At 36.2% G+C, this 26,806-nt stretch overlaps 1 protein-coding gene across 1 annotated transcript in view; it reads left to right on the forward strand.

Moving 5' to 3' along the window:
* DCC (DCC netrin 1 receptor) overlaps positions 1-26,806 on the forward strand; it is a 1,038,356-nt gene that overhangs the window by 614,767 nt on the left and 396,783 nt on the right. The window contains exon 6 of the mRNA XM_033087479.1: positions 25,074-25,228. Within this exon, the coding sequence (XP_032943370.1) occupies positions 25,074-25,228 (155 nt within the window). The remainder of the gene's footprint in view (positions 1-25,073; positions 25,229-26,806) is intronic.

The following is a 26,806-nucleotide window of genomic DNA, read 5'->3' on the forward strand; positions in this document are numbered from 1 at the left end:
ATACCACTAGAGCCAAATCAAGCATTTGGTTTATTCAAATTTTGAATAGACCATAAAGTTTGAGTTGAGAAGAAAAATGAAAGTTAACAGAATAAGTAAATTAAAAAAGCAATTTTCAGGGAAAAAAAAGATGAAATGCATGTAATGTTAGGATTTGCCAAAATGATATATCCTAGATATCAAACGAAAATTATTTTTAAAGAATTGTACTTTTTTAGTAGGTTAAAGACGTTTATCTGGAAAGGGCTCCTAAAAGGGCTTAAATTTTTCTCAGTCTGTGTTTTTTCTCATATTGAAAATTACACATCAGTATATAGGGATGTGTGTATGTGTGTGTGTATGTATGTATGTGTGCAGTCTTAACTAATTTTAATTTTTGGTTAAGCTATTTTTCAAAATTGGACAATTCAGTATATTCCATGGAACTACTTTGGGGATATAAAAATGATATTCTAGTAAATATGCATACTAGCTGGCAAACAACGTTATTTAGTGAAATATGCAGCCTGCACTGGAGGCCAGCCACAGACTTTCCCATTGTTTGGTTACCAGAAGAGAATGTTATCATGGAAAAATGATACAAAACACATTTTCATCTTTTTGAAATCCATTTTTTAACACTACAAAGGCTTAGAATCCCCCCTTCCCCTGCCAAAGTCTAGTAGAACCAGAGAAGGAGAGAGAAAGAGAAAGAAAATCCCTTCTGATTTTCTCTGTATAAATTCATTTTCAGGAGAAATAGAAAGAAAAGAAGACATGTTAGAAGCCCCTTTACTTGAGGGAAAGATAATTTCCTGGCAAATAGTTAGACCAAGTGTATATTTTTCCCATTTGATTTCCTTGTTGTCAGTGCTTTGGATGGGATGCAGGCACTTATTGATCTAACCTTTCTCTCATGATATATGGGGCTGTTTGTGTTTTGAGAAACATATTTTGCGTGCATGGCATGAATCCATTTTGAAGAAAAGTTGGATTTATAGGTGCTTTAGCTTTGGTATAAAAATGTTTCTAGGAGTTAGGAATCTTTGGATCTGTGAGGTTACTACCTCTCATCCTATTTTATATTGGTGGAAATAGAGAAATTCCAAGTTCCCACATTTAATATTTTTGCATTCACATGTAAAAATAGGTCAGGAAAGCATGCACACAGTAACCCCTCAGGAATAAAGATCTAGTGTTCCGTGGGCTACTGTAAGAGCCCCAGGGTACAGAGCGCACAGAACACACAAGTGTTCTTTTATCAGCAGAATGGTGAGCATTGACGCTGACTGCTGGGGAAAGCAGTTAATAATAAAGAGGAAAACTTGCAGTTCAAGTCAGACTTGTGGTGGAAATGGGGACACCCGGAGATAACTCCCTCTGGCTCTCAGTCTGACTTTTCTCAGCAACCCACATAAAATTAAGCTATATGTGTGTGTGTGTGTATCTCCACTTCTTCATATAAGGTGTTTTAATGAGTTGAGAAGGCTCTGTTTACATACCAGTTAAAAAGAAGTAGAGTCTCCATGAAAGTTAAGACTCATTTCTCATTCTGTGTCAAGTAACAGAAGGCTCTCAAACCGACTTAACCCCAAAGGGAATATAATGCTTTATAGAAATAAAAAGGTTATAGATGGGAAGACTTCAAGTGCTTCAGAATGAAGGATCTCAACTTGGAAATTCTGACCGCAGTTAAACCTAGTATTTCCCCACTCTGCATTTGAATTCCTGAAGCCAAACATGAGCAGAGCAAAACACAGGACCTTGTTGACTGATCTCTCTTGATTTTTATCATGACTGCTAGTTTCAAGTGGGCCTTAATGGTGCTTGGTGAGCTGACCATATTCCCCTGTGCCATTTGATTCGCCAGGTGCCTATAAAACTATTTCACAATGTTTTCTTTCACTGTATTTATCCACTACTTTTTCCCCAACCTCAGTCTCAGCCGATGATGTTGCTTTCCATTTCACTGAGGAAATAGAAGCCATCCCAATAGAAGAACATCTGTGCATTCTATGTTTGTCAGACCAGTGTTCGTGCCCCAGAGACACTCTTGCTTTCCTTCTCTATGACCTGATCTAAACCAGACCCTCCCTTCATGGGTACCTATGCACTGGTTCCATCCCTTCATGGGTACCTAAGGGCATTGCTTCAGTATTTGTTCTCGCGTTTTCCTACATCATCTTCCCCTCTCTGCTAGATCATCCCCAACCATCATACAAACATGCTGCAGTTTTCCTGTCTTAAAAAAAAATGAACTTCATGAACCTGCATTCCTTTTAGGCATCACCTTGTTCCTTTGGTTTTTTGTTTGTTTGTTTGTTTGTTTGTTTTTGTTTACTGCAAAACTTCTCTAAAGTGTTTTCTTATAGAGTCTATCTCCATTTCCACTTCCACTACTTCAAGAAAACCTCCCTTGCCAAGGTCTCTGAGGACAGTTATGGTTATGTCTCAGGCCTTAATATGTCAACTTATTAGCAATATTTGACATGGTTGGCATGTCCTCCTTCTAAACACCCAATTTTCATTTCTCTTTTGGAACACCTCACTGGCCCCACGTTTTCAATCACATTTTCTGGTTTCAATCGCATCTTCAGCCTATCTTCCAGATGACAAATGTTGCATTTTTCCAGCTTTCAGTTCTCACTCTCCTTCTTTTGCTACCTGGATGATATCCACCAGTCTTGACTTTAAATATTATCTGTATATTGATAGCTTTCAAATGATTTCTATCCCAGAACTCTTTCCTACGATTCAGACTTTCCTTAGATGTCTAATAGACATCTTACACTTACCACGATCACCAAGTTTCTCATCTCTCCCCAGAAACTTTCTATCCCATCATATCTCTCCAGAAATTTTCTCCATCTTGGTATACAACAAATGCCTCATTCCAGTTGTGCAGGCCAAAAAACCACAATCACTTGGAACTTTGTGTGTGTGTGTGTCTATTCAAACCTTAACCTTCAGGCTATCTACAAATCCCACTGACTTGAACTTCAAAATGACTGTCAAAATCCAGAACCCCCACTGCCACTGTGCCACCCTGGCCATCGCAATAGCCTCCCAACTGACCTCCTTATCTTTCCTCTTGCTCCTCTGCATTCTATTTTTAACTCAGACACCAGAGTCATCCTGATGAATCTAATGCATGGGAGGTTATTTCTCTGTTCGAAGCTTTTTAATGCTTTTCTCACTCTCTCAGAGTGGAAATTACAGCTCTTAAAATAGGCAACAAGACCTTAGAGCTCCGGCCTCTGTGAACTCATCTTCTGCTCTTTTCCACCTTGCTTATCGGCTACAGCCATTCAGGCTGCGTTCCCTGTTTCATGGACACGTCGAGCACATTTCTGCGTCAAGCCTTGCTGCTCTCTCTGCCTCAAGTGTTCTTGTCCCCTAAACACTCCCTTTTCCGTAAACTAGTGAGTCCGTCCCACTCGCCCACGAGGCTCTTCAAACTCCCTTTCCACCTTTACATACTAATTTGCTCTTTTTTGTGACACTTGCGCTCACTCATTTTATTTTCTATCTTACTAATGGAGAATGTAAGTTCCCTGAGAGCAGGAACTTGTTTTGTTTTTGTTTGTTTGTTTTTCCCATTGCATCTCCAGTGCCTAGAGCAGTGCTGAGAGCAAAGCATTAAGATTTTTCATTTCAGGTTATTGAATTCTGTGGCATGTAGTCCTTCATAATATTCTCCTGTGATCCTGTGTAATTCTGTGGAATCCATTGTAACTTCTCTTTCATTTCTGATTTTGTTTATTTGTGTCTTTTATCTTTTTTCCTTAGTGACTCTAGCCAGGAGTTTGTCAGTTTTATTAATCTTTTCAAAGAACCAGCTCTTTGTTTGCATTAATTTTTCCCGTGTGTGTGTGTGTGCGCGCGCTCTATTTCATTTAATTCTGCTCTGATTTTTATTATTCCTTCCTTCTGCTGACTTGGGTTTCCTTTGTTCTTCTTTTTCTAGTTCTTTAAGAGGTAATGTTAGGTTATTTATTTGGGTTTTTTCTTATTTCATGAGATAGACCTGTAATGATATAAATGCCCCTCTTATTGCTTTCCAGTAGCCCAATAATTTTGATTTGTTGTATTTTCATTCTCATTTGTTTCTATGTATCTTTTGAGCTCTCCTTTCATTTCTTCCTCAACCCAGTCATTCTTTCACTATTTGCAGTATTATTTGGTCAAAATCGATATAATTAGACTCTCCAATACTATGTGGAAAATGGAATTAAGTTTATTTTATAATTAAAAATTCAATAAAATCATGACTTGGGGGACATGAAAAACTCAATATTTGTTTCTCAAATAAGCTTGTACTCTTGGCTCAAAGGGCAACATTACAGCAATGTAAGGAAAAATTGGAAACAGCATAAATGAACAACAGTGGTGCTGCCTCCATTCTTTGGTACATTTGTATAATGGGGTACAAGGCAGCCTTTACAAATTGTCCCATTATTTTTAGTGGCTTCATATTCATCCACAATTGATTTAAGTAATCCATTCATTATAACATACATTGTGTCCAATTTTTCTTTTGTAAGCAATAGTAACAGACCACTCTATACACACTTCTTTTTGCAGTTACCTAATCATTTCCATGGTATTCATTCCTAGACTTTTGGCCAAAATTGGTGCCAAGCTTTTGAAAAAAATATACATCATTAGCTTGAAATTTTTCTACAGTTTTTTTTTTTTAGGGAGGGAGGTGGGATTTAGGCATTCTTTTCTGAGACCATTTAGTATTTCACTCTTACAAATAACACTTCAGTGAACACCATATTCATAAATCATTGTCTCCAACTCTACTCATTTCCATAGGCTACATTCCTGGATGCTGGATTACTTATAAATGAGAATACAGACATTTGTAATCCTAGAAAGTTATCCTTATGAATCTTACAAAATCACCTTATAAGAAAAGAGTATCAATTTATCTTTCCTTCAGAATTGTGTAGAAGTGTTGGTTTCATTTCAGCCTTACAAATAGTTGGTATTATCTTTATAAAAAAAACAACTTAGTTTTTGGGAAGATATTAAATATATTTAAAAAGGTTTACCCAAGTCAATTGGGATATGTACCTACACAATTTGGGGTAGAGTCAGTTCAGCTATAATGCTTGTTTTGAAAATGTGAACTTATTCAAAATAATTGATATGTTAAGAAACAATTTGAGTATATTGGAAATTTTGTATTTTTATATGCGATTTTTATCTGCAAGAATCAATAGGTGAATAGAGAACACTGCAGCCAGCTGAACCAAGCCATGTAGAAATACAGAACCCAAATATCTGCTAGCTACCTTAGTTCACCATCTGTGTTATGAGCCACACCTATCCATATATGATTTTATAACTTTCTATCAGATTTCAGGTAATACTCCTTCTACCACTTGATTATAGCATGGTAATTTTGAGGAAAAAAAGACAAAAAAACACATATACCTCATTCTAGCAAATCTGGTATGTATGAATTCAACATATATCAGTGGCTACATCTATGTTGCCTTTATTTGTGTTTGTTTATTAATATCCCAGATAAGTAGCATTCTATTTTAGAAACTTCCTGAGTCTCTGGTGAAGTCACTGGTGAATCTGTTATTCAATATGTGTCCCTCGTCCCCTATCTGCTCCTTAATTGTGCGTGCACACAGAATTTGAGACAGCAGAAACTGAAATGGAAAAGGAAGTGTTTAGAGCATTTGGTGTGAACAGTATTGGAACTGAATATCTCTGTTTGAAAAATATGCTCTTCAGTCTGCAAGATGAGTTCTTTCAAGCGTTGCTTCTCATCGCGGGTATAATTGAATCCTTCAAATCCTTAGAAAGATAAAGATTAGTTCAAACTTGATACGCATTTTCAAGGTAGCAGGGACATGCGTATTTTTCAAGCCAATAGTAGAACAGCATATGTATCAATACTTCAGCACTCAGCAAACAAAATTATTTTCATCAGTTTCAAGCAAGAGAGCTGGCATTCTGTTTAAACAGAGCAAATGATTGGGGGAACATCAGAAAAGACCCTTTACTCAAAGAAGCATTGCCAATTCAATCAATCGTTCCTAAATAGTTCCATCTGACAGAGATTAAACTTCAAGTACAGTCATTTTGGGGTTTGATTTCTTTGCAGTCTAATTTAGACTAAGGAACAATAGTCATCAGGTCCACCTTGGGAAATTTTAAGGATAAGGGAACTGGCAGTGAATAGGTGAAGAAGAAAGTTGAGCGGGATTCAATTGGAAATAAACATGAGTACAGGAAGAAATGACATATATTGCCTACATAACAAAGCAGACCGTGACCTGGCCTTTTAATATAGCACTGCACCTGTGTGTGAGGGTGCCAGAAAAAAATGAAACCAGAGACAGTTTTATTGTTTACGGTCACTAACAGTATTTTCACAGCCTGCTTTAACACTTTGCATCTCTTAAGAGACTTCTAGTCTCTTAAGCACCTTGAGTAGAAGCTTGTAGGAAAGGCTTACTTAGAAGGCTGAACTACAATTTCCCAACTCTGAAGGAGTGGATCATGAGAGTGTGGGAAGTACAAAGACTAGGTAGCAGCAGATATAACCCCTGATAAGGTAAGAAAGCGACCTGGTATTATTTAAAAGCATGGGCTTTGCAGTCAAGCCGATCTGCGTCTCATCCTGACCCTCCACTGATGGAGTCACGTTATGAAGGGAATTATTTAGCCAGCGTGAGCCTCACTTGCTTCATCTGTGAAATTAGAACTGATGAGAACATTTCAAAATATTTTTTTTCAAAGATTACATGAGATAAAATTGTGTGAAAATATTTTGTAATGTCCCACTTAGAAAGGGTGGGAAGTGGAGGCTAACAAGAATAAAAAGAAACTATGAAAAAAGAATCGTGTCACAGTTCAAGCTTTGGAAACAGATCCATCTGCAGAAATGGCCAGGCCGTAGAATCCCAAAGCAATAACAAACAAATAAACTTGAGATTATTATCACCGTTTAGTGCTATTATTTTTTGATTTATGCCTGAACGTGTTTGCCCCTCAACAAATAATTGAGTGACTATTTATAAGGCTCAAAGAGAGGCTAAAAACAAAGGGATAAAACAAAGCAACAGACCAGTCCCTCTCCTCCATGCCTTCATTTGTAAAGTGAGGAAGTTGGAACGCATAATCTATTCGTTCTCTGTCCTTTTATGACATTTTAGGACATTGATTAGTATTGGTATTAATAATATGTATGCAATTGCTATTGTCTTAGCTTGGGCCGCTGTAACAAAATATCATAGACTGGGTGGCTTAAACAACAGACAGTTATTTCTCACAGGTTGAAAGGCTGAGAAGTTCAAGATCAAAGTGCCAGCAGATTTTGTCCTTGGAGAGGGCCTGCTCCTGGCTTGCAGATGGTCACCATCTTGCTGTGTGCTCACACGACCTCTTCTCTGTGTGTGAAGAGTGAAATCTCTCTCTCTTCTTCTTATGAGGGCACTAAGTCGATCATGATTGTCCCATCCTCATGACCTAATTTATACCTAATTACCCCCAAAAGTTTCCCCCTCCAAATACCATCACTTGGGGGTTAGGGCTTCAATATAAATTTTGAGGAGACACAGTCATCCAGCCCCTCACACCTATATACTATCATCAGGGCAGGAGTTTTATAGGATTTTTCTCTTATTCTGAAAAAACCCTCCATTAAATAGTTATTAGGATGCTCACTTTACAGATAGAAGCTGAGGCTCAGAGAGGTGAATTGATTGACCCAAAGTCTCATAGCCATTTAGTGGCAGGGACAGAATTCTGACCTACAGTTGCCTGTGTGATTACTCAGCCTGGGTTCTTTCAACCATTTAACACTGTGCCTTTTAATACCATTAAAGTAAGATTCACAAAGCATTATTCAAACGAGATGTTGACAGAGGTTAGTCAATTGGTGAAGTCAGGACTGTTCTTTGGATCAAAAGAAATACATTTTTAAAAAAAATCGAACATGTAAAGGAAGGGTGCTTTGCATTAGAAAAGATGACATTTCTGGGGATGCAATTGTTTGTCACCCCATCAGCTGTCACTTCAGGGAAAAAAAATATCTTGAAGAAATATTGAGGTCACTAAAACAGAGAGCTTTTTAACTGATCCATTCCATCTTGCATGCATCCCATTAGCCTCTGAAGCTCCTGGATAGATTTATTATAGAATGTCTGTGTTTCCATCTAGCAATGTGGGATTTTTTTTTCCTTCAGAGCCCATTGATCAAACTCTGTATAAACACAGTAAAAGTGTATTTTACCTGTATAACATATTTTAACATCTGGATTTCTGGACAACACCAAAAGTATGCAATCATAAGGAGTTAAGTTAGGAATTGTGTTCTCACAAAGTACTCTCTAGTTTTTAATGTTTCTGCAAATGGGAATGTTTATACACATTCTGCCATTTTTCATCTCCACACATGGGAATTGCAAAGCTCCATCTTAGAATTTCCTATATCCCTCAACTTTGATTCTCCGTAAGGAATATCGGCCGAAGGAAGGTCTGTGCTGTGCTTTCTTAGCCAGCTCTATTCTTAGAGGATGAGGAGGATATTTAGTTCCTCCCTGTGATTCTTGTTTGTTGTGGTGTGTGCTGGGGTCCCAAACTCTTTATACCAAGTCCACATTGTGGCTGAGATTGAACAGAGGCTTCCTCACTCCATTTGCACCCAAACCAGGATGCAGACACTCCCTTGCCACGACCCCTTAGGTCTCACCACCACCTTTCCTATCTCAGGCATAGGTCATCAGTCACTTTGTCTTTTCTTACTTGGTGGGACTCCAGAGAATTTCAGATCCTAATTGCTAGGGACAGCCAATTGACAAATCCTGCGGATCTTTTGTGTTTCTCCTTTATGTCCTACTGTACCTTCTTCTGTTATAGCAATGATCACACCGTGTGGATTTTTAAAAAAATATACGCCCCTTCCCCATAGGACTGTCCATTCCTCAAGGGCTGACATATTGTTCTTGCATGCTCAACGTCTAACACAATGTCTAACATATAGGTACTCAATGAGCATTTGCGGAATTAAATTATATTGCCGTAGTAATGGCAATAGCAGTAGAGACGGCACAAAGACAGCTGGTACTACAGAGATGGAATTCCAAAGCTTGAAATGATTAAATGCAGGTGATGAAAGAGTAAAAAGTCAAGTGTGAAAAATATATAGTTGCTCTTCAATTTACGATGGGGTTACATCTCAATAAACCCGTAGTAAGTTGAAAATATTATAAGTCAAAAATGTATTTAATGCACCTAACCTACCAAAGATTATAGCTTAGCCTAGCCAACCTTAAGCATGCTCAGAACACTTACATTAGCCTACAGTTCAGCAACATCATCCAGAACAAGCCTATTTTGTAATAAAGTGCTGAATGTCTCACATAATTTATTATGCATATCGCTTTCGCACTATCTTAAAGTGGAAAAATCATTAAGTCAAAGCATCGTAAGTCAGAGGCCATCTGTAGATAAACTGAATGACAGAGATAAAACACAGCGGTAGGTTTAATGAGATAATAATAATAGTTACAGTTTATTGAGCAATTACTATGCACTAGACACTATGCTAAGTGCTTTACATTTATTATCTCACAGAATCTCCATAAAACAACCTGTTCTACAAATGAGATACTTGATCACAATGCTAAGTAATTAGTAAGGCCAGAAATTGAATTCCTATTTCTCTATATTCCACAAAACCAGTTTCTCGAAGTGTGATCCAAGAACTCCCCAAATCAAAATCACAGGGGTGGCAGTTTAAAATCCATGTTCCTGGGTCCCACCACAAATACGCCACTGCAGAGCCAAAGAGTCTACATATTTAAAAGTGCACCAAGCAACTCTCATGCCAGCTATAGCTTTATAAATACTGTATTTCATTCAACGTAGTAAATTTTTATGAAGGTGCTATAATGTTATAGAACTTGGCCCAGGCTTTGCAGATAGAGAAACTAACAACATAATTCTTTCCCTCTAGGAGCTTGTAGACTAATGGGAGAAAGAAAGAAGAAATAGACCATGAAAAGACATTGTAATAAATGCATGTGTGGCTATGGGAGCACCTCACAGGGGACCTAGTGCCGGAATACTGGTGATAGGTTTGAAGTGACAGGCAGAAACACAGAGTTGGAACCAACCACCAGTTAGTTACAAATTTTGGAACTCATGAGATAAGCCAGGATTAAGTACGGTGGTCATCCATTTAGAGATGAAAGCTGAGAGGTTCAGGAGGTGAGAATGCCAAGGAAGAGACTCAAAAGAACAAGAAGGGCTGGCCTGGTGGCTCAGGTGGTTGGAGTGCTGTGCTCCTAACGTCGAGGTAGCTGGTTCAATTCCCACATGGGCCAGTGAGCTGCGCTGTCTACAGCTAAGATTGTGAACAATGGCTCTCCCTGGAGCTGGGCTGCCATCAGCAGCTGGAGGTTGGCGTGAGCAGCTGTGTGCTGCTGTGTGCTGCTGTGTGCTGCCGTGGGCTACCATGCGCTGCCATGAGTGTTTGCTTGCTGTATAAGTCAAAAGCAAGATAGTCTCTGTCTTAGTTGGAAAAAAAGGGAAAATTAATCTTTCCCTCCCTGTCCAGGAATCATGAAGTGATTGTATAGGCCATTAAAATACATTGATAACATACTTGATATGTATTTTTAAAAGTAGTTTGGTAAAGAGTAAAGGCCATTGATTGGAATTCAGGAAGCTTGGGTTCTGATATTGCCTTTGATATTTATGAGCTGTGTGATGTCATAAAAATGCCAGTGGACTACCGTGGTGTGATCCAAGAACTCCCCAAATCAAAATCACAGAGGTGGCAGTTTAAAATCCATGTTCCTGGGTGCCACCACAAATACTTTCTTCGTCTGTAAAATGTCAGGGATGAAGTAGATCTATAAGATCTTTTATAGCTCCCATCAATTTATAAATCAAATCACTGCTTATTCAGTACTCATTATGCTTTAGGATATAAAGTAATAACTAAGCAGGCATAGTCCTATTCTCAGGGTACTCACAACCTGCATTTCTACTCTACCTGAAGTTCAGGTTTATTAAAAAAGCAAAAGCAAACAAACAAAAACATCGTTTATGTAACTTGTAACTTGGTGGATTTATTTTTCCACAATGCAGAAATTTTGTATCAGCTTGAAAAAATATATGTACAGAAAAGCAGAAAGAATGTTCAGATTTCAGGTTGCATTTTTTTGTTACACCCATTTTAATGAATATCAAAGCATTCAAGGGCAAATAAATGGCGATAGAATATATATGTTTGCAGCTGTGTATATATATGCATGGTTAGTTGCAAAGTAAAGACTTGTGTTGATTTATATGACTGCTTCTGTTCATATGAACAGGAATTAAATGTATATAGAGTAGCAAACATGAAGTAAATGCAAAGGTCAGACAATTAAGATCAGCAGTTCATCCTAGAAAAAGTGCTACACACCTCATTGCTGAATATCACTATGGTCACCTTCCAAGTACTCCCTTTGGGAAGCTATGCAGCGATGTCCACATCTAGTCCACCTTTCAAAGCAATTTTCGAACTCTTTTTCTGGAATGGCCATCAGAGCTGTCATCGTATTACACTTCATGTCCTGAATGTCATCAAAACATCTTCCTTTCAATATTTCCTGTATCTTCAGGAAAAGAAAGAAGTCATTGGGGGCCAGATCAGGTCAGGAGGGAGGGTGTTACAATACAGTTATTTGTTTACTGGCTAAAAACTCCCTCACAGACAGTGCCCTCCGAGCTGGTGCATTGTCGTGATGCAAGAGCCATGAATTGTTGGTGAAAAGTTCAGATCATCTAACTTTTTCACACAGCCTTTTCAGCATTTCCAAATAGTAAACTTGGTTAACTGTTTGTCCAGTTGGTACAAATTCATAATGAATAATCCCTCTGATAACAAAAAGGGTTAGCAACATCATTACCACAAGTTTGCTATCTTAATTCTCAGACCTCATATGAATGGCAAGTATGAAAATATACCAAGGACTTTTTAGAAGCTTGAGAGAAGTACATACATTTTTCATCAGAATCAATGAATAGATTATAAGCTTTCTAACCAGCTTGATTTTAATTGACAAGTCATATGGTAAATAAAATTATGCAAATAATTGGAGGAATGAGAAAGGATTGGAAGAATCCTATAATATTTGAAGAATTACATAGAATATTTCTTTAAGCTTTTCTTTCCATCTATTAGGTTGCTGCAAGAGTTATTGTGGTTTAAAAGGTTAAAAATAATTGCAAAAACTGCAATTACTTTTGCACCTACCTAATATTTCCCAGTGAACTTTGGTTTGTAAGATTTCATCATGAAATGCAAGGACTAACATGTAAGAATGCAGTACTTCTTAGTTACCCTTTCATGTTGGCCCTTGTGTTTACTGAGTGTCTGAGAGATGAAGAAGTGTTTCCCTGAGGTTTGAAGAGTATTAGTCACCGGAGAGAAAGTTTAGGTTTGCAGATTGTTCTGTGCCATGACTGAGTGCCAGATCCCAAATGACAAAAGTGGCCAGATAGTCCTTGTAAACACACACACACACACACACACACACACACACACACGTACACATACATACACACACACATACACTGGGGGTGCCAAAAAATGTATACACGTGACTTGTATTCATCTTTTGTTATCGGTATATATTGAGTATTACAATTTTAATACAGTTTTTTCCTTTCAAGAAAATGTGTATACATTGTTTTGGCTCCCTCTATATTTGTTTATGATATGTAGGGTTCTCTAAAGTATAAGACCCAGGGAAGGGGTCTCAGAGTGGAATTCTTAGCTGTCAATGAAAATCCCTAAATATCTTTTGATAAATTACTGTCAAATACTGCTATGTTTCTAATTTAATGCATGCCTTTATCATTTGCCCTTAATACATTACATTTTAAAATTTGATACCAATTCTTTCCAACTAAAATTAATTTTATGAAATCTGAATTTTGAAATCCAACTTATCACTATGAATGACACACAAATTTTGTAAGCATTCCTTCATGATGTTTAAATATTAGGCAAAATGCCCCAAAACCCATTTTCATTTACTATACAAGAATCCATTCAAGTTGATAAATGAGTTGTCTATGTGGTGGGATTCTATAACTTAACACACACACACGCACGCACACACACGCACACACACACTTTTTCCATGGTTTCTGAAATCCGTACTTGTAAAGCAATGAAATTACCATGAGGATTTGTCTTACCTGTAAGGTGATAGCTAAGGTCTCTTGAAGCCAAAATACAGGAATAAAAAAGGCAGATAGAGTCTCAAAATTGGAATATAATCAATGCTGGAAATACTTTTGTCGGTAAGTAATCTTAAAAGTAAGTAATTTGTGTTAGTATGAAAGGAAAACTGTCATTTTGCAGCAAGGTGTTGAACTAATTACCCTTGACCTGTCTTTGAGTCACTTTCTGATTTTATGAGATGCTTACATTGGTATTTATTGTGTTAAGCGATGCATTAATGCCAGCTTAGTATTATTTTAATGGCAGAATAAAAAGCAAAACGACAATTTTATTTCTCTGTTTTTGTTTCTTTTTTCTCCCTAAATCAACTCTATACAAATTGTTCATGCAGAACAGCGTTGGGCTGTTTATGTATACTCACATGTTAGACTCAGAATTTTAAAGCTGGAAAAAAGCTTGGGGATAGTTTAGTTTCTTTGTTTTTGTAGCAGAGAATGTTTTCATGCAGCTGTACATCAATACGGAAGCTCAGTATAAATTTTCATTTGAGAAACACTTTTGAAAAGTTCAGTTAGTTTCTCAGTGTCCATAATCTGCCTCACAGTAGAGTCAGAACATGGAGTCAGAATCCCCACCTCTCCTTTTTCTCATACAGTGGTTTTCCCTGTACAGATATACACCTATCCTGTATACCGTCTCCCCTCACCAAATTTGAGGTAGAAAACCTTGTCTCTCTTTCCTTCACATTTCCCTTAAGGGTTTATGTGCTCTTCTCACCAGCAACAAGAGTTTCTCTGAAGTAGAAACGTATGACAAAAGAAAAAGAAAAGGAAGGTAAATATGTTTACCTGCTATGTTTGTCTATGTACTGTTTATACAAACTCTTAGAATTTCCAGTGGGTTCTTCTATTTAAAGCTAGAGTGGTGAGCCTTCCCAGAAAGGAGAGTTTTTTAGTTAAAATCTTTTTAATCATTGCAAATTTTAAAAATACCCAAAAAGGAAAAGAGACATATCCATTATTTCCATAACCACTATGACATCTTAGGATATTTGCTCCAGAGCCTTTTTAAAATTGCTATAGAAAAATCACTCTATTAAGTTTGTGAAAATAATCCATGTAGATTAAAAATCTACCAAATCTCAGCATTTCATACATCCTACATAAATAATTGGATGATTAGGGAGAAATACATTTATAACAATGTGATCATGCTATAAATACTGTTTGTAATCTTTTTAAGTTCATGTTTAATTTAAGGGCATAATTGAGGAAATTCCTACTGTTCATAGCAGGAATTCTCATTCTCATTCATCCTCTCATTCCCTCACCGCCTGATTTTGGTGTTATAATGCTAGTTGTATCCTATTCAAATTTATAACAATTGAATTATCTTCAGTAACCATTATTTCCATTGTGTTTACTTGTATTACTGTATAGAAGGTATTCTGTACTCCACCAGTCCTTTTATCACGATGCCTAACTTTTTATTTTGATTCTATTATTAATTGCCTGGATTTTGTTGTCCGATTTATTTCATAAGTGCTATATTTTCTCAGCACTTTTACAAATGAGAATGTGGCTTTACACATATGTAAACGATCATGTATACTATCCTTGGGTAGTATTGCTCCAGTGTCTTCTGACATTGGATTTTACTATATGGGAATCCAATTCCCCCTTACCCCTCACAGATGTCTTTTTTCCTGTCTGGGTATTCAAATAATTCTTTATTCTCCAGATGCAACAGCTCAAATATGATATGTCTCACTATTAAGAATCATGTATTCAGCTTCCCAGGAACATGGTATAATCTTGCAAAGTGAAAATGTAGATTTATTTTTCAGGGAAGATTTCCTATTATTTTAGCTTTGAATGTGTCTTCTGTTTCCATGTGGGCTTTCTACATCAAAAATGCCAGTTGTCTTAATGTTGGCTCATCTTTTCTTGTCCTCTTTCTATGCAAGCTTCGCCCTAATTACTTTCATTCCTTCGCCTTTTTCCTCTACAGTCACTGATTATCTCAAGTTACCTCTGTGTTGGTAATTTGATTTTTACTGGCATCAGTTATGTGACTTGTGCTTTCTAATTTATGTATTGGCTCTCTAATGATGTTTCGGTCCTTGATTTGTTTCCTTAGGTCTGCTACCTCCCTTTTCATTCCATTCTGTTGTTTTATCATCTAGTCTTTGATCTCTAGTTTTATGGAATTTATTTTCATGTCAAATGATTTTTTTTGTGTGAAGGAACTTGAGGAATTTACTTCTGTTTTACCCTTGTATTTTCTTCTGAGTTGAGTGCTCTCTCTCTCTCTCTCTCTCTCTCTCTCTCTCTCTCTCTCTCTCTCTCTCTCTCTCTCTCTCTCTCTCTCTCTCTCTCTCTCATTATTGTTGGTTGTATATTTCCTTATTTCCCATGTATGTCTTTTATCTTTCTCACATATGGGTGGCTCTGTCCAGACACTATTTGCTCTAATAAAGTAGAAGTCACCTCTAAACTTATTTACCACCCTTGCTGAGACCCTTTGGGCCACTGTTTGAAGGCTGGATATTTCAGGTTTACGCATTTTTTAATGCCCAGCAGGAATGGTCAGGGAGTGAGGTCAGTTGAAGCAGCACTCAGCCTCTTTGAAAACACCCAGCTGTATCGGCTGGTGCTGTCCCCTGTTCCCTGTCACATGAGAGGAGCTTGTCCTCAAGTTTCATTGGTAGCCCAAGAGCCTTGACCTTCATCTTATCTCCTGTGTGTCTTCAACAGCCACTACAGCTTCTCCTCACTCGGAAAAGGAAAAACATAAGGCTAGTCATAGGTTTTGTATTGCCTCAGGTTTGGAGGTATTAATGAGAAAACTTAGCCTTTTCCCAAAACTCCAGGGCAATTTCTGGAGTTCAAGAACAAACAAAGAACTAAATCCTACTTTGCCTTTCTGCTCTACTCCAGAAATGTCTGTTTTGATTTTTTTTTTTTTTTTCAATCGACTGTACTTTCTTTGTTTGGTTGCTGTGGTCGAATTGTGTGTGTGTGTGTGTGCGCGCGCGCATGCACTGAGACTTTTTATTTTATTAGGTATTTGGGGAAGGAAATTAGTTATATGTTAGAATCTTTTCATTTCAATGTGCTGAAGGATTCCATTATAGAATATCTACTACTTAAAAGCAACTCGAAGAATGAATATCCTACTGTAATTTACTGTAACTCTTCAATGTGCATTTTACAATACACAGAAATAGGTCTCATGCATGACAGAAACTTTTTTTTGTTCAGATTTTTAGAATATCCACATCTTTTACATCAACTACCAAGAAGGCATACTAGAAAATATTTGAGAGAAAATAATAGCTCTCAAATTTCTGTTCGTATACCGTGTTAGAAACCGGATAAGTTATTTTATATAGTTATTATTTCTGTCGTTATACAACACATGTGAGTTAACTTTTTTATCTTATTTTTCTTAACGTGTTTTCATTTCTTCCACAGCTCAAATTGAAAATTGGACACAGAAATATGTTTCTAAATTGCATATGTATATATAATTTATTGGGGTGACATTGGTTAATAAAATTATATAGATTTCAAGTGTACATTTCTGTAATAATTACGTATATATTGCATTATATATTGACCACCCAGAGTCAGTTCTCCTTCCATCACCATATATTTGACCCCCTTTTCCCTCTTCTACCACCTCTCCCCTCTTTCCCTTCTGGTATATGTATATTTTTGTGTGTCTATATATGGGAATTTTAAATATAGGTATTCTATGTGATTATGTAGCTTACATAGAAACATATAGAACACAAAGATACATGTATATGAATACATATTTTAAAATATATGTGTTTATACATATTTACACACATGTGCATGCATGTGCCTGTGTGCACACACACACTCAGAAATAATTGTTGGAGAGTTCCAAATAACTACTGAAGGTCCTTGCTACCACAGAAATCCAGTCTCCAAAGACATGGCAGTAACATCAGTGTGTAAGTAGAATGAGGACTTTGAAATAATTCTCCTATAATTTTTATCATTGGTTTGAGCCTCACAACAGTATTCTCCCAATTTGGTCCTAGGCTCCACAATTAAAGAGAGGAAAGAAAAGCTCAGTCCTGATTTAGAAAGAAACAACCCTTTGTGTGTTAAAGAAAAGCTGGAACTGAGGAAAGCTAATGCCATGATTTGTCTGCACGAAGACAATTGTGAGGAGAGACTTAAAATGGTTTCCAAGCATATATAAATACTATAAAGTAAAGGTTGAAGATCAGATATTCTTCATCTCCATAGCATGTAGACGAGCATTTTTAAATAGAAGGAATCTCTTTTGAGCATATTGTGCTCACAATAACAAGTACTAAGGGGGTGTAGAAAATAAAACCATTTTTTCTAAGATGATTAAAATGCCATCATTTCCAGTGGTAGCATAAGAGGTTATCGTTTAATGCTTCTATATTTCATTATTATAATTAATTTTAGGAAAAAAAGTATACCTTTTGTCTTAAATGTATTCCTCACCTAGCTTTTCCACAGCTGTCACTCATTTGTAGCCAGAAAATGACTGAATGCTAAGGGTTTGGCCTATGAAGACTGAACTAGACCCATGCTTGTTTATATAATAAGTATTTATTAGTAACTATCCCCTGCTCAACCTTGAAAACACAAAGATTGATAAGGCAGTCCCTGAACTTAAGAAGTTAATACCATAGTAGATTCACATTCCGATGGATGCCACGATGGGATGAGTTGCTGTTGAGTCACCTGCTTTTCTGTCATGTAATTTTGCAGTAATGATATATTTACCACTGAGGCTTACCAACATGTCAGGAAAAAAAGATAGTGCACATTCTGGCAGTGTTAAGAGGACCCAAACAATCTCTCTCTCTTTCTCTTTCTCTCTCTCTCAATGGTTACTATCAGACTAGATTGAAATACTTCTTTGAATTGAAATGCTAAGAATAAAGTCTACAGCTTCAAAATGTTTTTTTTTCCTGAACAATGGGAACCCCAGTCAATATTAATAGTTAGAACAAAACTCACGTGTACTTTTCTTTCCAATGGGGAATACAGTCTAGTCATTTAAGGGTACAACCCAACTTAACCCAACCTAATTTTTTTAGGATAGTACGGACAAGTATGTGTGAGAACTCAAATAGAGAATGAAATGCCGATCTCAATAACCAGTCCTATGGAGTACATAGGTACATGTATACAGGTATATATATAGAGAAGAGCAAACTAGAGAGGAACATTCAGCAGATATCAAGTTACTTGTCACGTAAGAGTAGGCCTGGAGGGAAGTGATGGACTGGGCAGAGATATATCACACAGCACCTTGGTAAAAAAACAAAAAAAGAGACAAGGGGTTTACTGTATTTGCTTATTGTTTGTAGTAGTTTTTTGGTAGAGTCTTTAAGGTTTTCTATATAAAGAATCATGTTATCTAAAAAAAAGTGACAATTGACTTCTTCATTCCCAATTTGGATCCCTTTGATTTCTTTCTCTTGCCTGACTGCTCTGGCTAGGACTTCCAATACTATGTTCAATAATATTGGTGAGAGAGGTCATCATTACCTCGTTCCTTATCTTAGAGGAAAAGCTTTCAGTTTTTCACCATTAATCATATTAGCTGAGGGTTTGTCATATATTGCCTTTATTATGTCGAGGTACTTTTCTTTTATATCCAATTTATTAAGTGTTTTAATCATAAATGCATGCTGTATGTTATCCAGTATTTTTATTGCATCTATTGATATGATCATATGGTTTTATTCTTTATTTGGTTTATGTGACATTGGTATCACATTGATTGACTTAAATATATTGAACCATCCTTGTATACCTGGAATGAATCTCACTTGATCATGATGTATAATCTTTTTAATGTATTGTTTTATTTCATTTACTAGTACTTTGTTTAGAATTTTTACATCTCTGTTCATCAGAAATATTTTGTAGTTTTCTTTTTAGTGTTTTATCCTTACTAGGTTTTGGTATCAGGGTAATGTTGACTTCATAAATGAGTTAGGAAGTATTGCCATGGGTGGATCTTGAGATGATCATGCTAAGCGAAATAAGTCAGACAGAAAAAGTCAAGAACCATATGACTTCACTCATATGTGGGATATAAAACTGAAAGCAACAAAGGAACAAGGAACACAAACAGAAATTTACACACACAGACAAGAGTTTAGTGGTTACCAGAGGGAAAGGAGGGAGAGAAGGAGGTAGAAACGGGTAAAGGGAATCAAATGTGTGGTGACGGAAGGAGATTGACTTTGGGTGGTGAACACACCATGCAATATACAGATGATATATTATAGTATTGTACACTTGAAGATTATATAATTTCATTAACCAATGTCACCCCAATAAATTTAATTAAAATAATAAAAGCAAAAGAGAAGGAAGATTATACATTTAATAATCAAGTTACCTGAAAGCTACTCAGTCAACAAAAGCTGGTGCAGGAAGAATTTGAACTATGAGGTGAATGAGCAATTTCTAATCTATAGATTGAGGAGTCTATTATTCTGTAGAACTGGGGTTTGGTTGAGGTATGTTTAACATGGAAGCCTGAATTTATATGGAATCTTTTCTATCCTGTGATATGTTATCTCTAAACCTATTCAGTGCCAGATGGCTTCCTCTGTAGTAACATGAATATGATTATCTATGAAACTCTGACTCCTTAAAGTAAAATTATCCATTGATAAAATTGTGATACTGAACTTAAAAGAATCCATTTGTTTGAATATAGAGATAGCACAATTTGGCAGTAAATATGTTTTAGACCTTTGGTGTGGTCAGTCTCTTCAGATATTTCCATTCAAGAGAAGATTAATTGGCTTAAATCCACTGATTAACCACAAATTAACTAAGGGCCTGGAGAGGCAGAAAAAAATTCTCTTCCAGGGAAACTAACTGGCCCTCCACTGTTCTCAACGTAGAAATGTAGCCACTCAAGAATCATGCAATTTTTATATTACTCCTAATAAAATCTCACCAATCTCTTCCTTGATTCTATTCCTCATTCACGAGAGTGATTTGTTTTGTCTATTGTTCATTTAAACCATCGTATGACTTTAAACATCCATTGTTTGCAAATTCAAAGAGCTGTAGTAAATCTTTAAAATGTAGAATCTTCTCAAAGTCAAGGTAATACAGAGAGTATTAATGATGTGTATTAGAGCCATACTGTAAAATTGACGCACACTTAGTATATATCTAAATAACTGGGAAAGAATAGCTAAATAACTTATCTAACCGTAAAAAGACTAGAAGCCAAGTCTAAATAAAATTAGGGAGTAATATGGGACAATACTGAAAATACTTGTGAGACATCTGTTATGTTCAATAAAACCCATCATACTATTTAAGCTGTTGGTGATAGCTTTGGGGCTGAAATTACAGAGAAAATTTTACTCTACAAAATTCAAGCGATCAGTCATAACACAGAAAGTTCTTTAAGAAAAAAACAAATAAATTTAGAGAAAATGTTTACCCAAATTTAAGGTTTAGTTGTACAACATTAATGATTGTAATATAGAGGGAGGTCTTATCTATTAGTCGTTTCTAAGTATAATAAGCACTTTCAGGAACAGAATTATATTTTGCCTGTATTTTTGTTGCTTATTAGTCATTATTCCTTCTTCCCTCAGCTCCCAAATAAAAAAAAAATCTCTCTCTCTCTCTCTATATATATATATATGTACTATAAGTACTTGAAAAGATCCTGAGAAACCAAGATCTGATGGAAATATGGGTAACTTATTTCGGGTCATAAATTTATTTTATCTAAAGGGAAAGTAAAACAAAATCTATATCTTGCTTGAAATTGTAGCACTGTCCGTGTCTCTTAGATAATTATCTGAAATGGATTCATACCACATAAAAAGAACAATATGATAAACTTGAAAATTCATGGAACTTCATTTTTATTAAGAAATTGCTGCTCCACAAACAGTTTAAAGTAGTGAAATGATTTCTTCCACCAGAGTGGAAGGGAGGGGGAACTATGTAATATTCAAAGTGAATTAAAAGAAAAAGTTGTACTTCAGGCCCCATCTTTAAGAGTTATACTCTAGTTGGTAAATAATGATATAGGTGAAAGACACCTTATAATAATAAATGGTATAAAAATTGGGCACAGAGAGAGAGCATGACAAGAAGCAGGAAAATCCATCATCAGCTTCATGAAAGACAAGACTTTCAAAAAACAGGGGGTTTTTGAGTTGTCTCTTAGAGAATAAATAGAAATTATATTATCTGAGAAATGTAATTCCAGACAGGGATCCATGATCAGAAAAATGCTGAAGGCATGTATCCATAGCCATTGATAAGTCGTATTCATTCTTTAGTCCCAATTTCAATTTACATTGGGAATACAGCAGTCCAGAGTTGTGAAAGGTATAACATGATTATTATACCTCGGTTCTTAAGGCTGGGAAGCAATTGTAAAATGGGATGAATAGATCCTTGTATGGTCATCACAGAAAAAAGACAAAGAGATCAAATAATAATAAGAAAATTGAGTAAAATTCCTTTGTCCACTCTCTTAGAATAGCATAATGAGCAGAATTATATTAAGCAATGTATTGAATTTATGTTCACATGATAGAGCCTCTTACCCCCAAGAGTTAAAAATTTATGCTAAGAAACCAGGTTAAATGCCATAAACCTGCTAAGACAAGCACCACAGGGTTTCTAAGAGGGAAAATTTTACAAGAAAAAAATCAAGATGTCCTTTTTGGAGAAATGGATTTATGAAGGACAGGTAGGATATCTGTACTGAAGATAAAATGAAAAACAGTTCAGGATGAGAAAATAGAATGAACAAAGATTTGGGATTAGAAAATGGCCATGTATGACTGTTAAACTGAGCCTTATGTTGTGTAAGGGATGTGTGGAGGATAAGTTCAGAAAATTAGGTAGCATTATTTAAAAGGAAGATTCCAAAGCTTTTACCTAATTTCTAATCCAACCCAGGTCTATATAGATATTTTCAAAACTCTTTCCCAAGTTCTATGACTATTTTCTTTCCTTTCACTCCAAGAAGAGCTTTAAGAATTATTTCTGCAAGATATCCAAAGTTTTCTCCAAATACCCATGCTACATCATTCTTTGTTCTTTATTGTGTTCTCATCATTCCTCAAGGTTTTATTTTCCAGGACAATAAAATAATATTATTTTGTAGATACATGGTTTCCATGACATTGTTTAAACTCTTCCTCATCATCTTACACCAATATGGCCACATCAGAGAGTGAAAATGTACATTTTATTGCTCGAGTTCTTATTAGCATTGATTGCAAGTCTTTGTTGAGCATGTGCTGAGAATGAGGCACTGCACTAGGCATTGATCTGTGAAGGGAAATCATTTGCCCTTGTCCTCAGCACATAGACTGCTAATGACTGGTGAAACTACCCAAGATAGGCAGTGTATTTTCAGATTTTCAGAAAACATGAGATACAGACCCTCTGCTGATGTGTGATACCATTGTCTCTCTCTCTCTCTCTCTCTCTCTCTCTCTCTCTCTCTCTCTCTCTCTCCCCCCACCCCCCGCCCCTTTCCTTCTCCCTCTCTCTCACTCTTCTCTCCCTTTCTCTCTCTCCACATGCACAAACATACACACACATATATATTTATGTATATGTATATATTTGCATATATATATATATTTAAAGTTTGGTCTCAACCCCATAAAGTAATTTCAAGATTCACTAATGGATGTCACCCAAATTTTGAAAACTCTGATATAGGTATTAATGATCCCAGGAATTCTGATGAAAGTGAACACTAAAGATGGGCAGACTCAGGCAGTTTTCATGGCAACAGGAAAGGGCAAGGACTTAAAGGGAGAGTAAGAACAGACACCATTTTTTTAAATGACTTAAATTGCATATCTTCATTATCACTGAGGCTCTGGAACATTACTGAGTTATCCTTTCACTGGAATTTTCAAGTGGCAAAAGAGAAGGTTATGACAAATTCATTCAGAATGCTGGCAGGAGAATGAGCCTGTCTGGCTCCACAGTCTGCAAGCTGTATGATTTGCAGAAACTTCCTTAAACACCTTGCACCTCAGTCTCTTCGTTTGTAAAGTGGAATAATAGCACCTGCCTCATAGAGTTGTGAATATGATGAATGTAAAGTACTTAGACTAACAAATTGTGCATGGTCAGCTCTCAATGAATATTGTCTATTGGCTAGTAAATAACCACTTGATCAAAATCTGTGATAAAATTGTGAACAAAATCCAAATGAGACAACTAATATGTTTCCTCCAAAAGAGACAGCTAATATATTTGCTGAGAACATTCAAGAAATATTTTTGGTGTCTTTTGGAGCATTGTCAGTGAATTTGGCCCAGGAATAAAAAAAAAAGTCTCATACTAATATTATTATCAATTATAAATAAATAAATTTAGCCCTATACACAATAGGGATACATTCTCTTTAGAGAAGTTCTCAGAGTATTTGTTTTTGTTTGTTTGTTTGTTTGTTTTTTCATGTCTTTAGTCTGTGAATATTGCTGCACCACAGCTTAAAATTGAGTCACCTAAATCAATTTTCCACTGTGAAAGATGAAAGAATTTAAGTGTTGTTTAGTACTAGAGGTCCAAATATTTAGTTAAAAATCAGGAAAATAAGAGGGGTGGGGACTGGAGGAAAGAAGGGAGGGAGGTGGAGGGAGAGAGAGAAATTGATTGAGATTGTGATTAACATTTCCAAGATCATTCGGTATAAAAACTAGAACTTGAATCCTAGGCACTTTCCACTGGCTCTCTCATTTTACTAGAAAGCAGTGGCTATCAAAGATTATAAATTCACTTTGAAGTCAGGGGAGTTTTGCATATGGTGGTTGGAAAGAGCAAAATGATGATTACTCAAAGGGAACAAAAGTTAGCACTTCCTACTCATTGAGCATAACAATACAATGACAAAACTACAGCCAACTTTAAACATGGCTACCCAGACAGTGTATCTGTCTTATATGAAAAGGAGATCAAGGCTGCTTCTTCACTTTGAATTTAACCGGGGTCTCAGGCAATATGAATATTCAAATCTGACATCACTTTAAGATTCCCAGTGGAAGAGGATGAATATTAAGTTTTTAAAAATTTCTTCTCTAGGCAGGCTTTTGAGGGACCAAGCCTGGGAGATGTATTCATTAGCGAAGGTGTGCTATGTTTGTAATTTTTTTTTTCAATTGCAGATTTACGTCATAGAATAACTAGTACTATGGTAATGAAGACATTAAATTAGTGTATCACATACCATGCTGAGAAAATAATAACACGGTATGGTAATACACTACAATTTATAATTGCTAGGACAATAGGAATTTGTCCACAGTAAGGATGGCGGTCATTTTTTGTGCCCTCTCACTACAGCCGGTTTCAACAGGCAATGAGTTCATCCCATTAACTAAATCCTAATCAAACTCTAGAATTACAGGGACACTAAGCTTTCTTATACTCTGGGATGTCTCAGTCCATCAGGTTCCCTTTGTTTACTTTATTATCATAGTTTTCATGGCTTTATGTACTTTTCAGTGTCCTTCATGAAGGTCCACTGGATACAAATACTTGGATATTCAGAATGTTTATTGTATGTAATGTTTGTCCTTTTTTTTCCAAAAGTGTGTTTTTTCTTTCTTTTCTTGTGGCAACACACCATTAATTACAACTATTTAACTGCTTTTGGGGGGAACAAAATAGATGTATTCTGCAGTCGTTCTTGTATACTAAACTAAGGGTTTAGGGAATTACTTGAATTACAAATACTTTCTATCCTAGAGAAGTGTTTCTAACTCAGGGAAGACCTTAGCAAGCAAGTTCACATCCCCACCCACTCACTTTTTCTTCTGTCTTTGCAGTTCCGCCATGGTTTTTAAATCATCCTTCCAACCTCTATGCCTATGAAAGCATGGATATTGAGTTTGAATGTGCAGTCTCTGGAAAGCCTGTGCCCACTGTGAATTGGATGAAGAATGGAGATGTGGTCATTCCTAGTGATTATTTTCAGATAGTGGTAATTATCTTTTCTCATATTAGCTTTACAATCCCATTCATTGTTTACTACGTTTTCAGTTGTTTTTCTTTCCTGTGAAGAAGGTTCCTGTTGGGAATTTCTATGTGTTAAGAAAATTGTACTAATAAAGCAAATGATTTTCTAGACTTAGAATTTCGGAACTGAAAAAGAATGATCAAAGAGTCCAGCCCCCTCCCTTTTTTTTAAACAGACAAGGTTTTAAACAAACAAACACATTAAAAACAGAGGGCCTAAGACTATCTTTGCAAGCATTCTTATTGCTGGTTCTTGGGAGAACAGAGTTTAGAACCTAGTTCTAGACTATATGAAGCCAGAAGTATGTTCTTCTGTGACTTTTACTTTAGTATAATAAAGTTTCAACACAATGTGCTTCTTATGATTACGATAGTCTTATGATATGATAGGCAGCTTTCCTTGGCTACCCCCTTCCAGATAGGACCAGCTGATCCAACATTAGGAGTAGAAAAAGGCAATGGTGATGGTGGTAGCAATAGTGGCAGTGGTAGAGAAGCCATGGAGACCCAGAGTTGACATTGTTTTGTAATTTTGAACCCTGGAAAGAATTATAGCTAAGAATAATAGTTCCTGTAGTTACTACTAAAAGTTTTAGTACACTCTCTGTCCCGATCCTTATGGGGGATAACAGGGAAAATGGTATTATATTCACTGAGTTGTCGTCCTGGTACATAATAAGGGTTCAATACCTGTCATCATTATTGCTTTTTACTGTTATCAGCAGAATGCATCACTCATTTGAAAATGCTCTGTGAAAACTCAGTTAGGTGTAGTTTACCATCAGAGGTTCTGAATCCACATCTATGAACATATGAGAATATGAAAAGTACTTTCCAAATATCAAAGAACTTTTCAGCTAAAGGACATTTTAGGTCCATGTCTCATGTTTGCAATACAGACATGACCCTGTCAAAGAAGACCTAAACCAGGTCTTCCAGAAGAATTAGACTAGAGCATATGTGCCCTGCGGGTTTAGACGTAAGCCCTCTCCAGGGCCTTACACAGGCTCTCAATGATGCATTCCTCTTCCACGATCAGTCACCTTTCAGAAACTTCCATGATCTCTTTGTGTATGCATTATGTCATAATATAAGTGTTCTTAAGGAATAAACCCATAAAACATATCTTTATCACTTTTATTATCATGTACCATTTTTCACTTTTGGTTGCATTTGTTTAATTGGTTAGGAATAGAGTAAAAAAGGGAAAAAAAATTAACTTTTGAATGCCACACCACTCTATTAGTTTCTTTAAGTATAATGCTATTTCCACTACCACTGAATTAAAAAATGACCTGCCATGGGGCAACTTGTATCCACCTAAAATATATGTTACTTGCACATAAGGGAAATTATTGAGTGCCTTTACGGACGCATGATAAAATGCAACATTTATATTTTTCTACAGTTTGAATAATCTCTCTCCCAGCATGACTCATTACAGCCAACCTACTTAAATGTTTCTTTTCTTAAGGTGAAAAGAAAATGTATGGTATGAGCCCTATTCACATTCAATTATGCTTAAAAATATTTTCCCAATAGC

This window comes from Rhinolophus ferrumequinum, chromosome 19 (assembly GCF_004115265.2).
Source record: "Rhinolophus ferrumequinum isolate MPI-CBG mRhiFer1 chromosome 19, mRhiFer1_v1.p, whole genome shotgun sequence".
Taxonomy (NCBI): domain Eukaryota; kingdom Metazoa; phylum Chordata; class Mammalia; order Chiroptera; family Rhinolophidae; genus Rhinolophus; species Rhinolophus ferrumequinum.